The sequence below is a fragment of the Ursus maritimus genome, unplaced genomic scaffold (genome assembly GCF_017311325.1).
Source record: "Ursus maritimus isolate PB19 unplaced genomic scaffold, ASM1731132v1 scaffold_5, whole genome shotgun sequence".
NCBI lineage: Eukaryota > Metazoa > Chordata > Mammalia > Carnivora > Ursidae > Ursus > Ursus maritimus.
Window position 1 is genome coordinate 68603689 of NW_024426663.1, and position 13353 is coordinate 68617041.

Genomic DNA, 13353 nt, shown 5'->3' on the forward strand with positions numbered 1-13353 from the left:
CTTAGAAGTCGAAACTATAGTTTTTGAGCAATAATGCTAATGTCTGTAATCACTAAATCCCCTTTTCATATTAGCACCTGAAACAACTTTTCTGAACAGTTACATTGGAAAGACTCTGCTCCTGGGGAGGTCACTCTAGAACTATGTCCTCAGCACTTATCAGAGAGCCATGGTAATATAACAGTGACCAAGAAATTACAGACACATCCCTTCAAGAATTCTTAAAAAGCATACGGGTTAAAAATAGATACTTCAAGGTAAAAAATTAAAGACAAGATTAGAATGCGGTTATTTTCTTATATCCAGAGAAATGATAGTGAGGATGCCTTTGTTCAGCAAGATCGGGGGCTCCTTTTTGGTGCCGACTGGATTTTTCCATCACGAGTCTGGAAGTGCTCGTCAGTGGGGCTGAGGGGTACACACTGTACTTGGGAGACAGCTTTCAGCCAGGGCCTCACCTCCACTTTTCCAATGGCTTCCACATCTTTGTTCATTTTTCTGTTTAGCCTGATATCTTGACAGTAAGAACATACAGTGTGTGTGTGTCTATGTGTCTTTGTGTGCATGTGTGTGTGTGTGAGTCTGTGTGTGCGTGTGTGCTGGTGGGGGTGGGCACCCTCCACTCTGACCTTCTACTGGGCCCAGCAGCTGACCACTGCCACACCTCATGTCATCCCAGGCCCAACGTACGACTCCTGTTGAAGTGGTTATTGAACAACCTTGACATCAATGCAAAATATTGGATACAAGAGCTCTTGGCTCTGGATGTATCACTTCCCGTGTGGCTAATTCCTTGGCAGTAAAACCCACACTAATGGTGTTCATTACTTAATGTCTTTTGAAGAAGTCTGCTTTCCTGTTGGTGCTAGGACAAGGGTCCTAGCGGCACTGTGGTCACAGTGAGGCTGGTGGTGGCCAGGGGATGATGCCCTCTGCTTCTTGGTAGCTGGACTCAAAGCTCACATCACGTGTTTCAGGTCTCACTTAGACTTAAACTCTGGGAAATGAATGTCTTATTGGCGTTTTAAGACAAGTAATTGCAAACATTCCCTTGGAGTTGTAATAACTCAAAACCAACTTGTCCTTGATAAGAAAAAGTAAAGATAAATCTGCTTGTTATAAACAAAGCCGTCCTCGGCTGTGGAAACACTCTGGGAAAGCTGTCCAAAGTAATGGAGTCGAATCTAATTTTAAAGGGCATTGAAAAGAAATTTAGATTCTTTGCCATCAAGCCGTGACCAATTTAGGAAAATAAATAGCAAACAGAACCCCCACACAGAGGTGATGTTCTTTCAAATGTATTTATTGCCCATATTTTTCCCTTACCAGGAAAAATAAACATTTCCTAGGAACTAAAATGTGACTCCAGCGACTAGGATCTGAGGTCCCACTCTTTCTCCCAGAGCCATGGCAATAGGGCCATTTGGTGGCATTAACGTTTGGGACAAACTCCAACCCAAGGACTGCCATTGGATTCCAAAGTTATGTAATCCTGGGGGATCTCTGCTACCCGAGAGGAGCCATTCAGCTTCCAAGCAAATTCTTGGGCCACGATTTGAAGGCATCACTGAGTGATGAACACTTGGGGTCCTTTCTCTATTTTATCTTTCTGTGGGACGTTCCTTTGATGGGTCCCCTAGACAAAATGAAGTAAGCACTAGAGTCAATTAGGTGTTTTTCATGCCCACAGTCTCATGCTAGTGTTAATTTCTCTGAGAAATCTTCATTTCCACTATAGCCGTCTATCCTTATTTTTTCTAAGGAGTGAACTTGGCCCTGTTCCCTCTGCCTCTGTGCCATTATGAGTGAATCTGAGAAAACTGCCTTCTCCAGCGTGGTCCAACGAATGACTTTTCACTTTCTGTGGAACACATGGTAAGCAGAAACCATGATAAAGTCGAGGTTAATTTATAAGGTAGGGAGGGGAAGGAGTCAGGATGTTTATTTAAATACACTGAATATTTTTATTTTCGGGTTTCTAGGTTATCGCTGAAATTAAACTCTGTTAATATGTAAACCCAGTGACTCTGAGGTTCAAAACTGAGCCTTCAGACGGATTGTTCCCTAAACTGAGTAGGAAAGGGCTAACCTTGTGTTGGATAGCTCAGGAGCCCCAAAGCCTCATTTGGTGCTCTGACTTTTATATTTCTATTATCGGAGAGTGTTCAGCTTTGTTTCTTGGCTTGTAAAAAGACAGATGAAATATTTCTGGTAGGTCAATTTACTGTGATACTGTCTTGTTTCCAGGTACTCTGGAACCTTCGAGAGATGAGAGGTGTTCTCCTTCTCCCCCTCCCAAGAGTTTGTCAAGTCTTTGTGCTGCCTTCCCTGAGGGTATTGTTGGTAACTTCTGTTTAAGGACAAAAGCAGAATTTTCCAGGTACCGGAAGACACATCCAACCTCATCTGGGACTGAGACGGGTATGGGGTTGGGGAGGTGGGTTGAGAGGAACAGAAAGAGCCCGGTACCAATGTCTGGGAAGGGAATGGACATTTTTTTTTTCTATTTCCTTTCTACCCCGGGTCTTGGGTTCATAGAACTGGCTGAGATTCCCTGCCCCAGGGTGGCCGGAAGCAGCCCAGACTAGGGTACCGTGTGAGCCTGACCCAAGCTGAATGCTTGTGACCAGTAAATACCTAAGCTCCAAGGTGCTTCCTTGAATGTACTGAATTAATGAGACCCCCAGGGGCAATCCCTGAAATGTCTGAGATTTACTTCTCCTCTGGGCTGACCAGAGACCTGGAGCAGATTAAATTTGATTTAAAGGGTCAAAAAAAGAAGAGTGACGTTACTTGCGCCTTAGTATTCTTAACTAAAATTTATACTCATGACACATACACTCCTATTTGGGTGTGTTTATCATATACAGAAACAGACGCACATTCACAAATGCACTGCGGAGGACTTTGGAAGGGTGCTGCAGGGCGTGGCTGTATTTTTCTTTTAAATAATTAAATTAAAGCAAGTTTGAATGATTTAAAAGTGACAGCTTCCCTTGACATGAATTTGGGGGTTTCTTCTGAAAGAAGCCAGAAACCAGGCACCAAATGCAGGAAGTCGCCCTCCAGGGCTCTCCTTTCACTCCTCCCGTTTCCTGCTTCATCCGGGAGCGGGAGTTGTGCACATTCCCCAGAGAGGAAAGAAAACCCCGATGCAGAAGGACTTTGCCCAGAGAGGCGCCTGAGCTACTGGAGACCTTCGAAGATGATCCTTTTCTGTACACAGTCCATGCATTTTGAAGCATAAACATTTTGTTTGGGAAAGCCCTGTGTTTGACTGGTGGGCACACACAGACGCGCTAACGGCTGGGCACTGGGGTTCTGAGCGTTAAGCGAGAGCAATTTCAGAATGGCTGGGCCTTGCTTCCCCTAAGCGTGGTGATGAAAGGCGCTTTCAGTCTAGGATCAGCAATGAAATAAAACCTCAGCTCTCCTTCACAGCTCTGATTCTGATCAGAGATCGACTCCGTCCACCCGCGACAGGAAATTTAATTTCTATACTTACTTGGTACTTGACTCCATTAAAACAAAGACTGAAAGCCAAAGTCAACCGGGAGACTCAGCATGTTTGTAAGGTGAGTAGATTCCTGTGCCCTCTGCGGCTGGAAGAAAGCCCCGCCAATCGGGCACTTGGTCCCTTTCTAAGGCCCCGTTATAAGTAACTGGCTGCTTCTATTGGGGTGTGTGTGGCGGGGGAGGTGTCATATTCTTCTTTCTTGGTATTAGCGCCTGCTAAGGGTGCTCTGGGACCGTGGTTTCAAAGGTCATGCTACTGGAAGCAAAGGCATGGCCTCACTGTGCGAGGGCCCCGCTAGCTAGCACCACGTACCGTGCATGGTTACGCAGAGGCTCTCCGGTCAGCGTGTTAGAAGAAAGGGTGATGCAGCTGCCGTACATCTCCTAGAGAGGTGCGATTAAACATCATCTGAAAACATGCAACAAAGCTCGGCACATGCACATGTCTCAATAAACAGGAGGCATGCGGGAGGCAGATTAGTGGACAGAAGCGTCATACATACTTTCAGGAGCGCGGGGAGCTGCTGAGCTCATTCTTTCACTCCTGAGTGACAGAACCCATTAAGTGACTTGGGAGAGTCTTGTTTGAGCAAGGTAAGGCTGGATAGGGGACACCCAAAGGGGCCAGGGTGTGGGGCACGGGTGGGACTTTCCTAGCTGAAATACAGACACGCTGAAGCCCTTTACGACAAAGACAATTCTCGTTGGAAATCAATGTATAGTTAAAACTGGAGTTGTTACTTAGAGAGATATTAACGGAATAGTAACGAGATATTAACTCGATTTCGGTGTTGCAAAAGGAATCTGGACAGACCTTGACCCTCACCATGATGGAATTTCACCTTATGGCATAATAATCAATTATGCAGGTTGGGAGTCTCTAGACTAGAGATGGCTATTCTGGGTCCTTCCATTCCTCAGAGTTCTGCATTTTGGATGCTACACCATTTTTGGGGGATGGCATGGCACGCACAGAGCACACAGCAAACGTCGCCTAAAAAGATGTGCGTATCTCTTATTCACTGGTTTTAAACCACAGATTACAGTGCATGGTTTTCCAGGAAATGCAATTATGAAATGTAGTTCATGGCACGTCCGGCCAATCCTCACGTACTGAGCTCTTTGGGCCGCTCCAGCATCCCCCTGGCAACACTCACGGGTTTGTGTCGTAAATGAGGAGGGCCCTGGGGTGTATTCATTTCAAAGGTCACTCCAAGGTTGAGCAGTTAAGTCTTTAGAAATAGAGTATCTATTTATGTGCTCTTTCATTGGGCTTGAGAATAAACTAGCTGGTCATATGAGGAGAACAAACTCTTCTGGAGGAAAAATCAGGGCCAAGGAAGGGCCTGATTTCACATCGACGGGTGGTCTGATCTTATAGAAATGCCTCCCAGTTTAGGACTCCTAACACTCAGGGATCACACTATTTAGGGCAACTGGGAGACCAGAATGTAACATCCTGTGATGTATTTGATCTTTCTCTCTTAGAGTATTTTCCAAAGGAAGAGCAAAGTGTCTATACTCTAATGTGACATATCTCGTTAGAAAACACATGGACTGGGCTTTCCATGCAACCGTTTGGAATTTTTTTGGGGATTCCCTGGTGGTCGCAAAGGTCACCAATCTGTAGTGTGAGGAACAGCATAGTGAATTCAAAGTCTCCAAATAGCACTCACCGCCTTATTCTTTCCTTTGCTCGCAGAGCTCACGGGATTTCCCTTGGCGTCTGTTGTCTTCCTTCCAAGGGAGGTTAAGGGCAGTGTGGACGTCTTTAGCTGGTTGGCTGCCTGGGAGTTATTATTATTGTTCTGGTTGCCGCTGAGTGTCTCCATGATAGACCGGAAGGTTCCAAAAGGCCTTTTCAGTTGGTCCCCCGATTCGCTATTTGCGGATGCCCTCTGGAGGGTCCTGCCTTTATCTCTGTCCTTCTCCCCATTTACCTCAAGGCTAGTTTGCTCCATCTGCACCACAGGCTCCTCAAAGGTCACTCTGAGCTTCAAGTTCTGGGAGGTCCGGCGCTTGGAAGATGGAGACTTGAGGGCGCTCTTGGGGCTCATGGCCACTTTCTGGGCGGCGGTACTGTCAGGGCTGGGCTGAATGGGGTCTCCAGAGGGCTGGCTGGGGGGAGTGGTCGCTGAGCCGGGACACTGGGATTCCAAGTCAGGTTCACTGCTCTCTGAGGTGGGGGACGGGCTATGGCCATCCAGAGATTTGGAGGCCTTGATGCCAAAAGGAAACCTACGTCCCGACGCCAAAGTGTGTTTCTTTATCATCAGGTGCAAGCTTTCGGCGCTATCCACACTCTCCACGCTCCCCACGATGGGCTGCGGCCGGGGCCTGTCAGGCTTCCTCACAGGTGTGCTCTTGGGGTCCTCGGAGGTATTGGAATCGGTGTCGGACTCACTCAGGGACCGCTGCATTAGCTGCCTCAGCCGAGCTAACTTCAGCTCCCTCTTCTCCGCAGGGATCTTTTTGCCGTTTCTAGAGGAAGCCTGAGCGTCCTGGAATTCCAAGGACAGCTTTTCCTGGGTGCAGACGCTCTCTGAGATATCTTTCCCCAGTAACTGGCGTAGGATTTTGTCTGAATCTTCGTCTTTTGCTTTGGCCCTGGCCCGGCTGGATGCTGACAGGCTTCCGAGAACCTGAATCCCCTCTTGGACTCCAGGTTTGCTTTTGGCTACAGACTCATCGTCCACATCTGGAGATTTCCACTGGGACCTTCTGGAAGCTGGGGAGGACGGCGAACTGAAAGATGATGAAGAACATATGAGGGGATTTCCTATCACTGATTTCCTTCACTGCCACGAATGACTTACAACAAAGAACAACAGGACGGGAATAAGAATTATCCCTTCGTGTCTGAGCAAATCCATCTGCGAATACTCCAGAGTGGCAACCATGACCAAAGCATAGTGCCTCACACTTGACACCATGACGGTATGTTTGTCTACTGCTTTACCGTTTACACCTCACTTCTGCACCGATTCTATCCATTATGCTCATTTTCAACAACATTACCACCTTATGAACCTGTATATTCTTATTCCCATTTCACAGATGAAGAAACGAAGGAGTCTGAAAGAGTACGTGACTTGCTTACAACCGGGGAATGAAGAAAGGGCGGAGCCAGAGAGGAACCCAGGTCTTCCGACTTTAGGTCCAGAGCCTTTTCCCCCTGTAACGTCTCATTGTTATTCCTCTTTTTAAAAATAAAACGTTGTCTTCTTTAAAGATTTTTTTTTTCTCAAAGTCCAAAAGAAGGCTCAGAGACTAAAGACAACTGAGAACTCTAACCACCCATGTTCCTGGTATTACCTGGGCGAAGAAAGGAGTGACTCTGACTTCTGGGCTTCTAGAAGTTGCTGAAGCTGGTTCTGCAATGTGACGCGTTCCATTGTCTGTCTAGGAAAACCAAACGAAGACATGTAAGCTCTCTGATACGTGGCCACTACTATCAATGAGTAGGTGTAAACTTTTTCATGATGATTTGCAATAAATTGCAACAAATCCCAAAGCCTTACAAACGTGCACATTCTTCTTCCTTGCGGTGCAGCGATTTTCCTCAGAACCCACAAGGATGCTTAATATTCACATTAGCGGAAAACTGTAAGTAACCCAATTGCTCATCAATAAGCCTGTAAGTCAGTAATTTAGCTGTTTCCATAAAGGCAGCTATTGAAATGATAATATATTTCAGTATCTATGACACAGAAAAAATTTCCCTAATAAAAGGGAAATTACAAAATACTGTATGTAATATAATACAGTTTTTAAGAAATCTCTCTCTATATAACGTTTGTGTGTGTGTATTACTTATAATTATATACCTACATATATTATTTACTCTTTCCAAATTGTTTAAACCTTTAAAGTAATTGAATTAGTTTAGTGATCAGAAAAGAGCAAAATAAAACAACACAACTATTTCAGTATTGGGTGAAAACCATTAAATAACTTGGTGTTTTCTTACATGAAGGGAAACACGGTATGGCAACACTCATTTTATTCTGGAGATAAGAGCATGTGAATGAGAATGAGCTTTAAATTTAAAATCAGCTAAAAGCCACGGGCTACAGAAATTGAAATCTGTTTCGAAAGCATATTACAGAACTTGAGAAAAGTAAAGCCAACTGATTCTGACTTTAGAAGAAAAAGCAGTACTTACTGAACTCTAGTATTAATGTGGCGACCCCCACCCCCACCCCAAGATGTCCATCACATTCTACTTCCTGGAAGGTGGGACTATGTTACCTTTCATGGCAAAAGGGAATTAGTGTTGCAGACAGAATCCAGATTATTTATCGGCTGATAGGAAAACACGGAGATTTTCCTGCACTATTATTATTATTATTATTATTGGTTATCCAATCTAGTCACAAGTCTTTAACAGTGAGGAGGAAGGAGAAGATGAGGTCAGTGGTTGCTGTCTCTGAAGACGAAGGAAGGGGCCATGAGGCAAGGAACGCAAGGGCCTCTAGGGGCTGCCAATGACCCTTTGCTAACAGCCAGCAAAAGAAGGGACCTCGGTCCTATGACTGCAAGGAAGTGATTCTGCAACCAGACCCATCCTACAGCCTCCAGAAAGGAATGTGGTCTGTGGACACCTCGATTTTAATGTGGAGACCCATTCTGGTCTTTGGACCTATAGAGCTGTAAGATGAGTTTGTGTTGTTTTAAGCCACTAGGTGTGTGGTAATTTATTAACAGGAATAGAAAACGGATACAATCAGCTTCAAAAAAGGTAGGCCATGGATGCCTGGGGGACTCAGTAGGTTAAGTGTCTGCCTTCGGCTCAGGTCATGATCTCAGGGTCCTGGGATCGAGCCCTGCATTAGGCTCCCTACTCAGCAGGGAGTCTGCTTCTCCCCCTCTCCCTCTAGCTCTGACCCCCACTCATGCTCTCTCTCTCTCAAAAAATAAAATCTTTAAAAAAAATGGTGGGCCCTCTCATGAGCCAGGACATGGAACTAAATGAATGAGCTGCAAGTTTTTTGTTTTGTTTTTTTTTTCTGAGAGAGAGAGAGAGCGCGCGAGCGTGTGCACACACACGTGAGTGTGTGAGGTGGGGGGAGGGGCAGAGAGAGAGAGAATCCTAAGCCGGCTCCCAGCTGAGTGTGAGCCTGACATGGGCTTGATCTCACGACCCTGAGATCATGACCTGAGCCAAAATCAAGAGTTGGACACTGACTGAGCTACCCAGGTGCCCTGAGTTCCAAGTGTTCTTAAAATGGCTGCTGGACCTTAGATCTGGGCTTGAGGAAGCCCAGTGCTCTCCTTGCCAAGTGTCACTGCGCGTACTCAACCACTATTGGCCACCTAAATCGAATTCTGTGAGATCAGACTGGGATGAACGCTTCCATCTCTCCAAGTACTCTATTTTTCAGACATGGTCAGTCTCAGTCCTAACTTTTCATCCCTAAGACAAGAAAAGTCTGTGATTTCAATTTGTCTCACTCATTCTGTGACTCACCTACTGAAAACTTAATTGTCTAAAGAAGGAGCCAGCAAACTCTTCCCTAAAAGGTCAGATAGTAAATATTTTAGGCTTGTGAGTCATACGGTCTGTGTCATAACTACTCAACTCTACTTTTGTAGCATGAAATCAATCCTACACGATTGGTAAATGAATGTGTATATGGCTGGGTTCCAATAAAACTTTATTTACAAAAACAGACAGTGGGCTGGATTTGGCCCATAGTCTATAGTTGGCTAACCCTTAGTCTAAAGAAATAATAAAAAATGAAAGTACATAAGAACATTCTAATTTTCCCACTTTACAAGCTGTACTGCAAATCAAGTTTTTAAGAACAATAGTGAGGAGCTAAAGTAGATGAAGCAAGCTGACAGTCTATTTTTAAAGGGTTTGTTAGGTATCAAAGTGAATTATGATACAGTTAAGAAAACTATTTGGGAGCGATTGGGTTGACCGATGATTGGAATTTCAGGTATGAATGGGGGGAAAAAAAGGACTCTGCTTTCTAGATTCTAAAGAAGCCCTCAGCAAGGACTGCCCAATTTTAAATACATGATCTGTGAAATATGAATATATAAAAGTACACGAAACAGGAGAACATATATGGGCATATGCCTAGTCCCCTGGGGCTGTTGTTAACCAAATACCACCAGCTGGGGGGATAAAACAACAGGAATTTATTTTCCCATGGTTCTGGAGGCTGGAAGTCTGAAACCGAGGGGTTGGCAGTGTTGGTTTCCTCTGAGGGCTGACAGGTAGGCTGTTCCCTGCTTCTCTCCTTGTTTCTGGTGCTTTGCTGGCGATCTTTGACGTTCTTTGGCTTGTAGATGCATCACTCTGACCCCTGATTTCATGTTCACACGGTGTTCTCCCTGTGCGTGTCTGCCTCCACAGCTAACTTTCCCCCTTGGATGACAATGCCAGTGATACTGGATTTGGGCACACCCTCATGACCTCATTTTAACTTGATTCCTTCTGCAAAGACCCTATCTCCGAAAAAGCAGATATTCTGAGGTACCAGGGGTTAGGACTCTATCCTATATTTTCGGGGGGGGGGGGTGGCATAATTCAACCTGTAATATCTAGGCTTGTACATCAGGACTTCTAACAGAGCTGAAGGTCGCCATTTTTTAAATAGTAATTATGTTTATTAACTGTAGTTAGTAAAGGTATTCTGGTAGGAAAAGGCACTCTGGACTTCTCTCACTCAGAATTTTGAACTGGAAAAACTCATGGTTTTCATTCCTCCTCCTGTAACTTTCTGTGCTGGGGGTGCCTGGAGCTTGAAGGGCCCGGGCTACGGCGGCCATACTCAGTGGGCTTCCCTGTTCACGTCTAGTTCTGCCAGTCTCACTGAGGCACACGGTAAGTAAAAGACTGGGGTCTCCAGCCTAAACTCTCATATTTTATCTTGTCACTGGCCTAACTGTAACTGTCTACAGCATTCAGCTTCAGAGACAATGGAAGAACTGTTATCTATTAGCGTACATGTGTATTTTATTCTGGGCCCATCAACAGAGAGGGCAGCCAAAACCCTGACCTTGAAGAGTTCACCAATAAAACAGCTATTAGAGCTCATGAACAGCTCGCAGACTCCACGGTACAGGGACTGAGGATAGTGTTTTGTGATCTTTCCTCTGAGTATGAATCTTTTGGAAAAAAACAAACCCAAAAACATTCTACTGGACCATTTTAAAGCTTCTCTGAAAGGATATGTCCATACACTACCCGGGGTGGGGGAAGGAATATTGCCACAACATTTCTGGAAGGATATTAGGCAACATCTATCCACGTTTTAAATGCGTATGCCCTGTGTTTTAGCAATTCTCTTTCTAGGAACTTATTTTTAGAAATACTTACACAAGCACATAAAAACATGTACAAGGGTGTTCGCTGTGGAAAGATAACTTACTGAGTTGTCTGTTTGTGTGTATTTTCCCTTCAATTGAATTAAGTCCTTGAAGCTCATCTAACTCACCTGCCCCAGGGGAGTTTTCTGTAACTGGGCAGAGGACGCTTGGAGGGAACCCCTTTAATATTTAATTTTTAAACACTATATGTGTCTAGTAAAATCCTAACCAACTCATTAAAGTGAGTACTCGAGTAGGGGGAGGGGACAGAGACCTGGTCTCTGGGGCAAGAGGGCAGAAGTAGACAGATGAAGGTTTCTCCCAGCTTAGAGAAGAGCCAGAGGGTCTAAGGACTTGTCATACTGTCGAATGATCAGTGAAGGCCTCCCAGCCATCATAGGTCTCTTTCCAAAAGGAAAAAGAATTTTTTTTAATTTTTTTATTTTTTAAGATTTTATTTATTTATTTGAGAGAGAGAGAGAGTATGAGAGAGATCAGGAGCAGGGGGGAGGAGTAGAGGGAGAAGCAGACTCCTGGGATCATGACCTGAGTCGAAGGCAGACGCTTAACGGACTGAGCCACCCAGGTGTCCCAAAAAGAGTATTTTTAAAAATAATTTAAAACACTCTCTATTTTGCTTCTAAATTCTAATTTTTCAGGTTTATCCTCTTAATCTGTCAACATGACTTTGAATACCGATTGGGATTTTCAGTGACCTCCCCAATATGGCAACTGTACCTTGGCTGGTGTGTTTGCCAAGGCCTGACCCTGGTCCTCTCAAGCGGTAGCGGCTCCTTGATTCTTCAGACCTCTAAAGACCTACCTGATGGCTTCCCCTCTCTCCCCCTCTCATCAGGCATAGCATGACAACCTCCCAGAAATGCTTCCTGACATCTCTGTAGGCAATGGTTACCGGTTTGACAATCTCATCAAGAACAGAACTGACTCCATCTAGACCAAGAGGGTTTTAAGTAACATCACGCTGACCGGACACTAGTTTACATTGTAAGGACTCAAGAATCGTTGGCTTCTTTTTTATAATAAATTTACTGGTGATGGTTGTCCGATGACCTGCCTGTAATTCCCCAAATATACATTTTTCATTTGAAAATCTGAAACTGGCCTATGTCTAGTTTTTTGTTTTGTTTTGTTTTTCTTTTCCCTTCTCTCTCAGGCTTTTTATGATTTCCTAGAATGTAAAGGACAGAAGTTTGGGGATGAGGCATGTGTGTACTTAAGTCATCGGGCCGTGAGCTGTGCACACAGAGAGAGGCTGTCTCTCATCCGACATGCCTCACATCCCTGCTCACGGAGTTTGCTCTGCACCATCTGCTCGTGGAAGTATCCTCTTCCCTCTGCAGACACGGCACCCATCGCATGGATGCTGGCTGGCAGGACTTGGGAGGGAAGAGGACAAGAAGATGGGCAGAAGGCTAGGAATTTTCCAGACAATCGGCATGCGGGCAGCTCACCAAGGCACCAGGCTCAAACCTCAGCCAAGTGAGAACCAGCCAGACTTGGCTCAAATGGAAAGAACGGGCCACTTACTCCTTCAGCTGTTTGGTTAGCTTCACCACCTGAGAGGCCAGCGACATGCAGGTCTCCACCACCACCAGGTACCGGGAGCACAGCGTGTGCCCGTGGCGCTCGGCGCTCTGGGATGGCTTTTCTCCCGCATGGTTCTGCATGGTGACATTTGCTCCATATTCAACCAAGGTCTGTGGGAAAATGCAGAGGCACGTGATCGTGACAAGACCTCCCTGGCAACATTTTGTAATGACCGAAAGAGAAAGTTGAATGGAACTTTTCCTGCTAGTCCAATACCAGTTACCAGAGCCCATGGCAGGGTGGGGAAGAGGGCAAAGGGTATCATCACACACACAAGAGAGCCTCTGGCGAGTTGGCAGGATTCGTATCAGACACCTGCCTCAGAGTCGACACATATGCAACAGAACCCGTCCTACCACTACCAATCCCACCCAGCCTTGGAGGAGCTGGCTGGGAGGGGCAGAGCCTGCCACTGTCCTCAGGGGGCTGTCTCCTGAGCAGGCAGTGCCAGGGGGGCTGTTTTGTCCCTTTCACTAGGTGGGCCCAGAAAGCTGGGGACACCTGCGAGGAGAGAGCGGAATTTTGTTTTCCTGTTCCTGTTGGCTTGGGAAGCATCTGTGATCTGTTGCTGAGCCTTCCCCATCAGAAATAAAAATCACTGGAGAGAAATGACCTGCAGGGGCTGTGTGTGGGGCAGCCCACGCTCCCACCAGGTGTCTGGCAAGGATATGACCCATGGATTGAGAAGACATCGTAGAAGGGGGCTTGGGGTGAGCGTGCTATCACCCCACTACGGAAGGAGAGTGTTCTCCGGCAGTAAGAGTGGTGGGGGTGACACAGGCTGAGGGGACTGTATGGGAGGAGGACGGGTGAGATCTTCCCTGTCAGGTATCAGCGGGGAGGCTCCAGAGAGCCCTCTGAAGACCTCACCCATCATGCCCAGCAGAGGGTCAGCACGTGGAGGCT

At 45.9% G+C, this 13353-nt stretch overlaps 1 protein-coding gene across 3 annotated transcripts in view; it reads right to left on the minus strand.

Annotated features, from left to right (window-relative positions):
• LOC103670542 (synuclein alpha interacting protein) overlaps window positions 1–13353 on the minus strand; it is a 73141-nt gene that overhangs the window by 7138 nt on the left and 52650 nt on the right. For 2 of the 3 annotated variants that reach the window (XM_008699006.2, XM_040622546.1), the window contains 4 exons: window positions 12388–12557; window positions 6832–6918; window positions 5193–6261; window positions 3830–3900 (listed from right to left, as the gene is read on the minus strand). In XM_008699006.2, the coding sequence (XP_008697228.1) occupies window positions 3830–3900; window positions 5193–6261; window positions 6832–6918; window positions 12388–12557 (1397 nt within the window). The remainder of the gene's footprint in view (window positions 1–3829; window positions 3901–5192; window positions 6262–6831; window positions 6919–12387; window positions 12558–13353) is intronic. The other variant, XM_008699007.2, reaches the window with a different exon arrangement.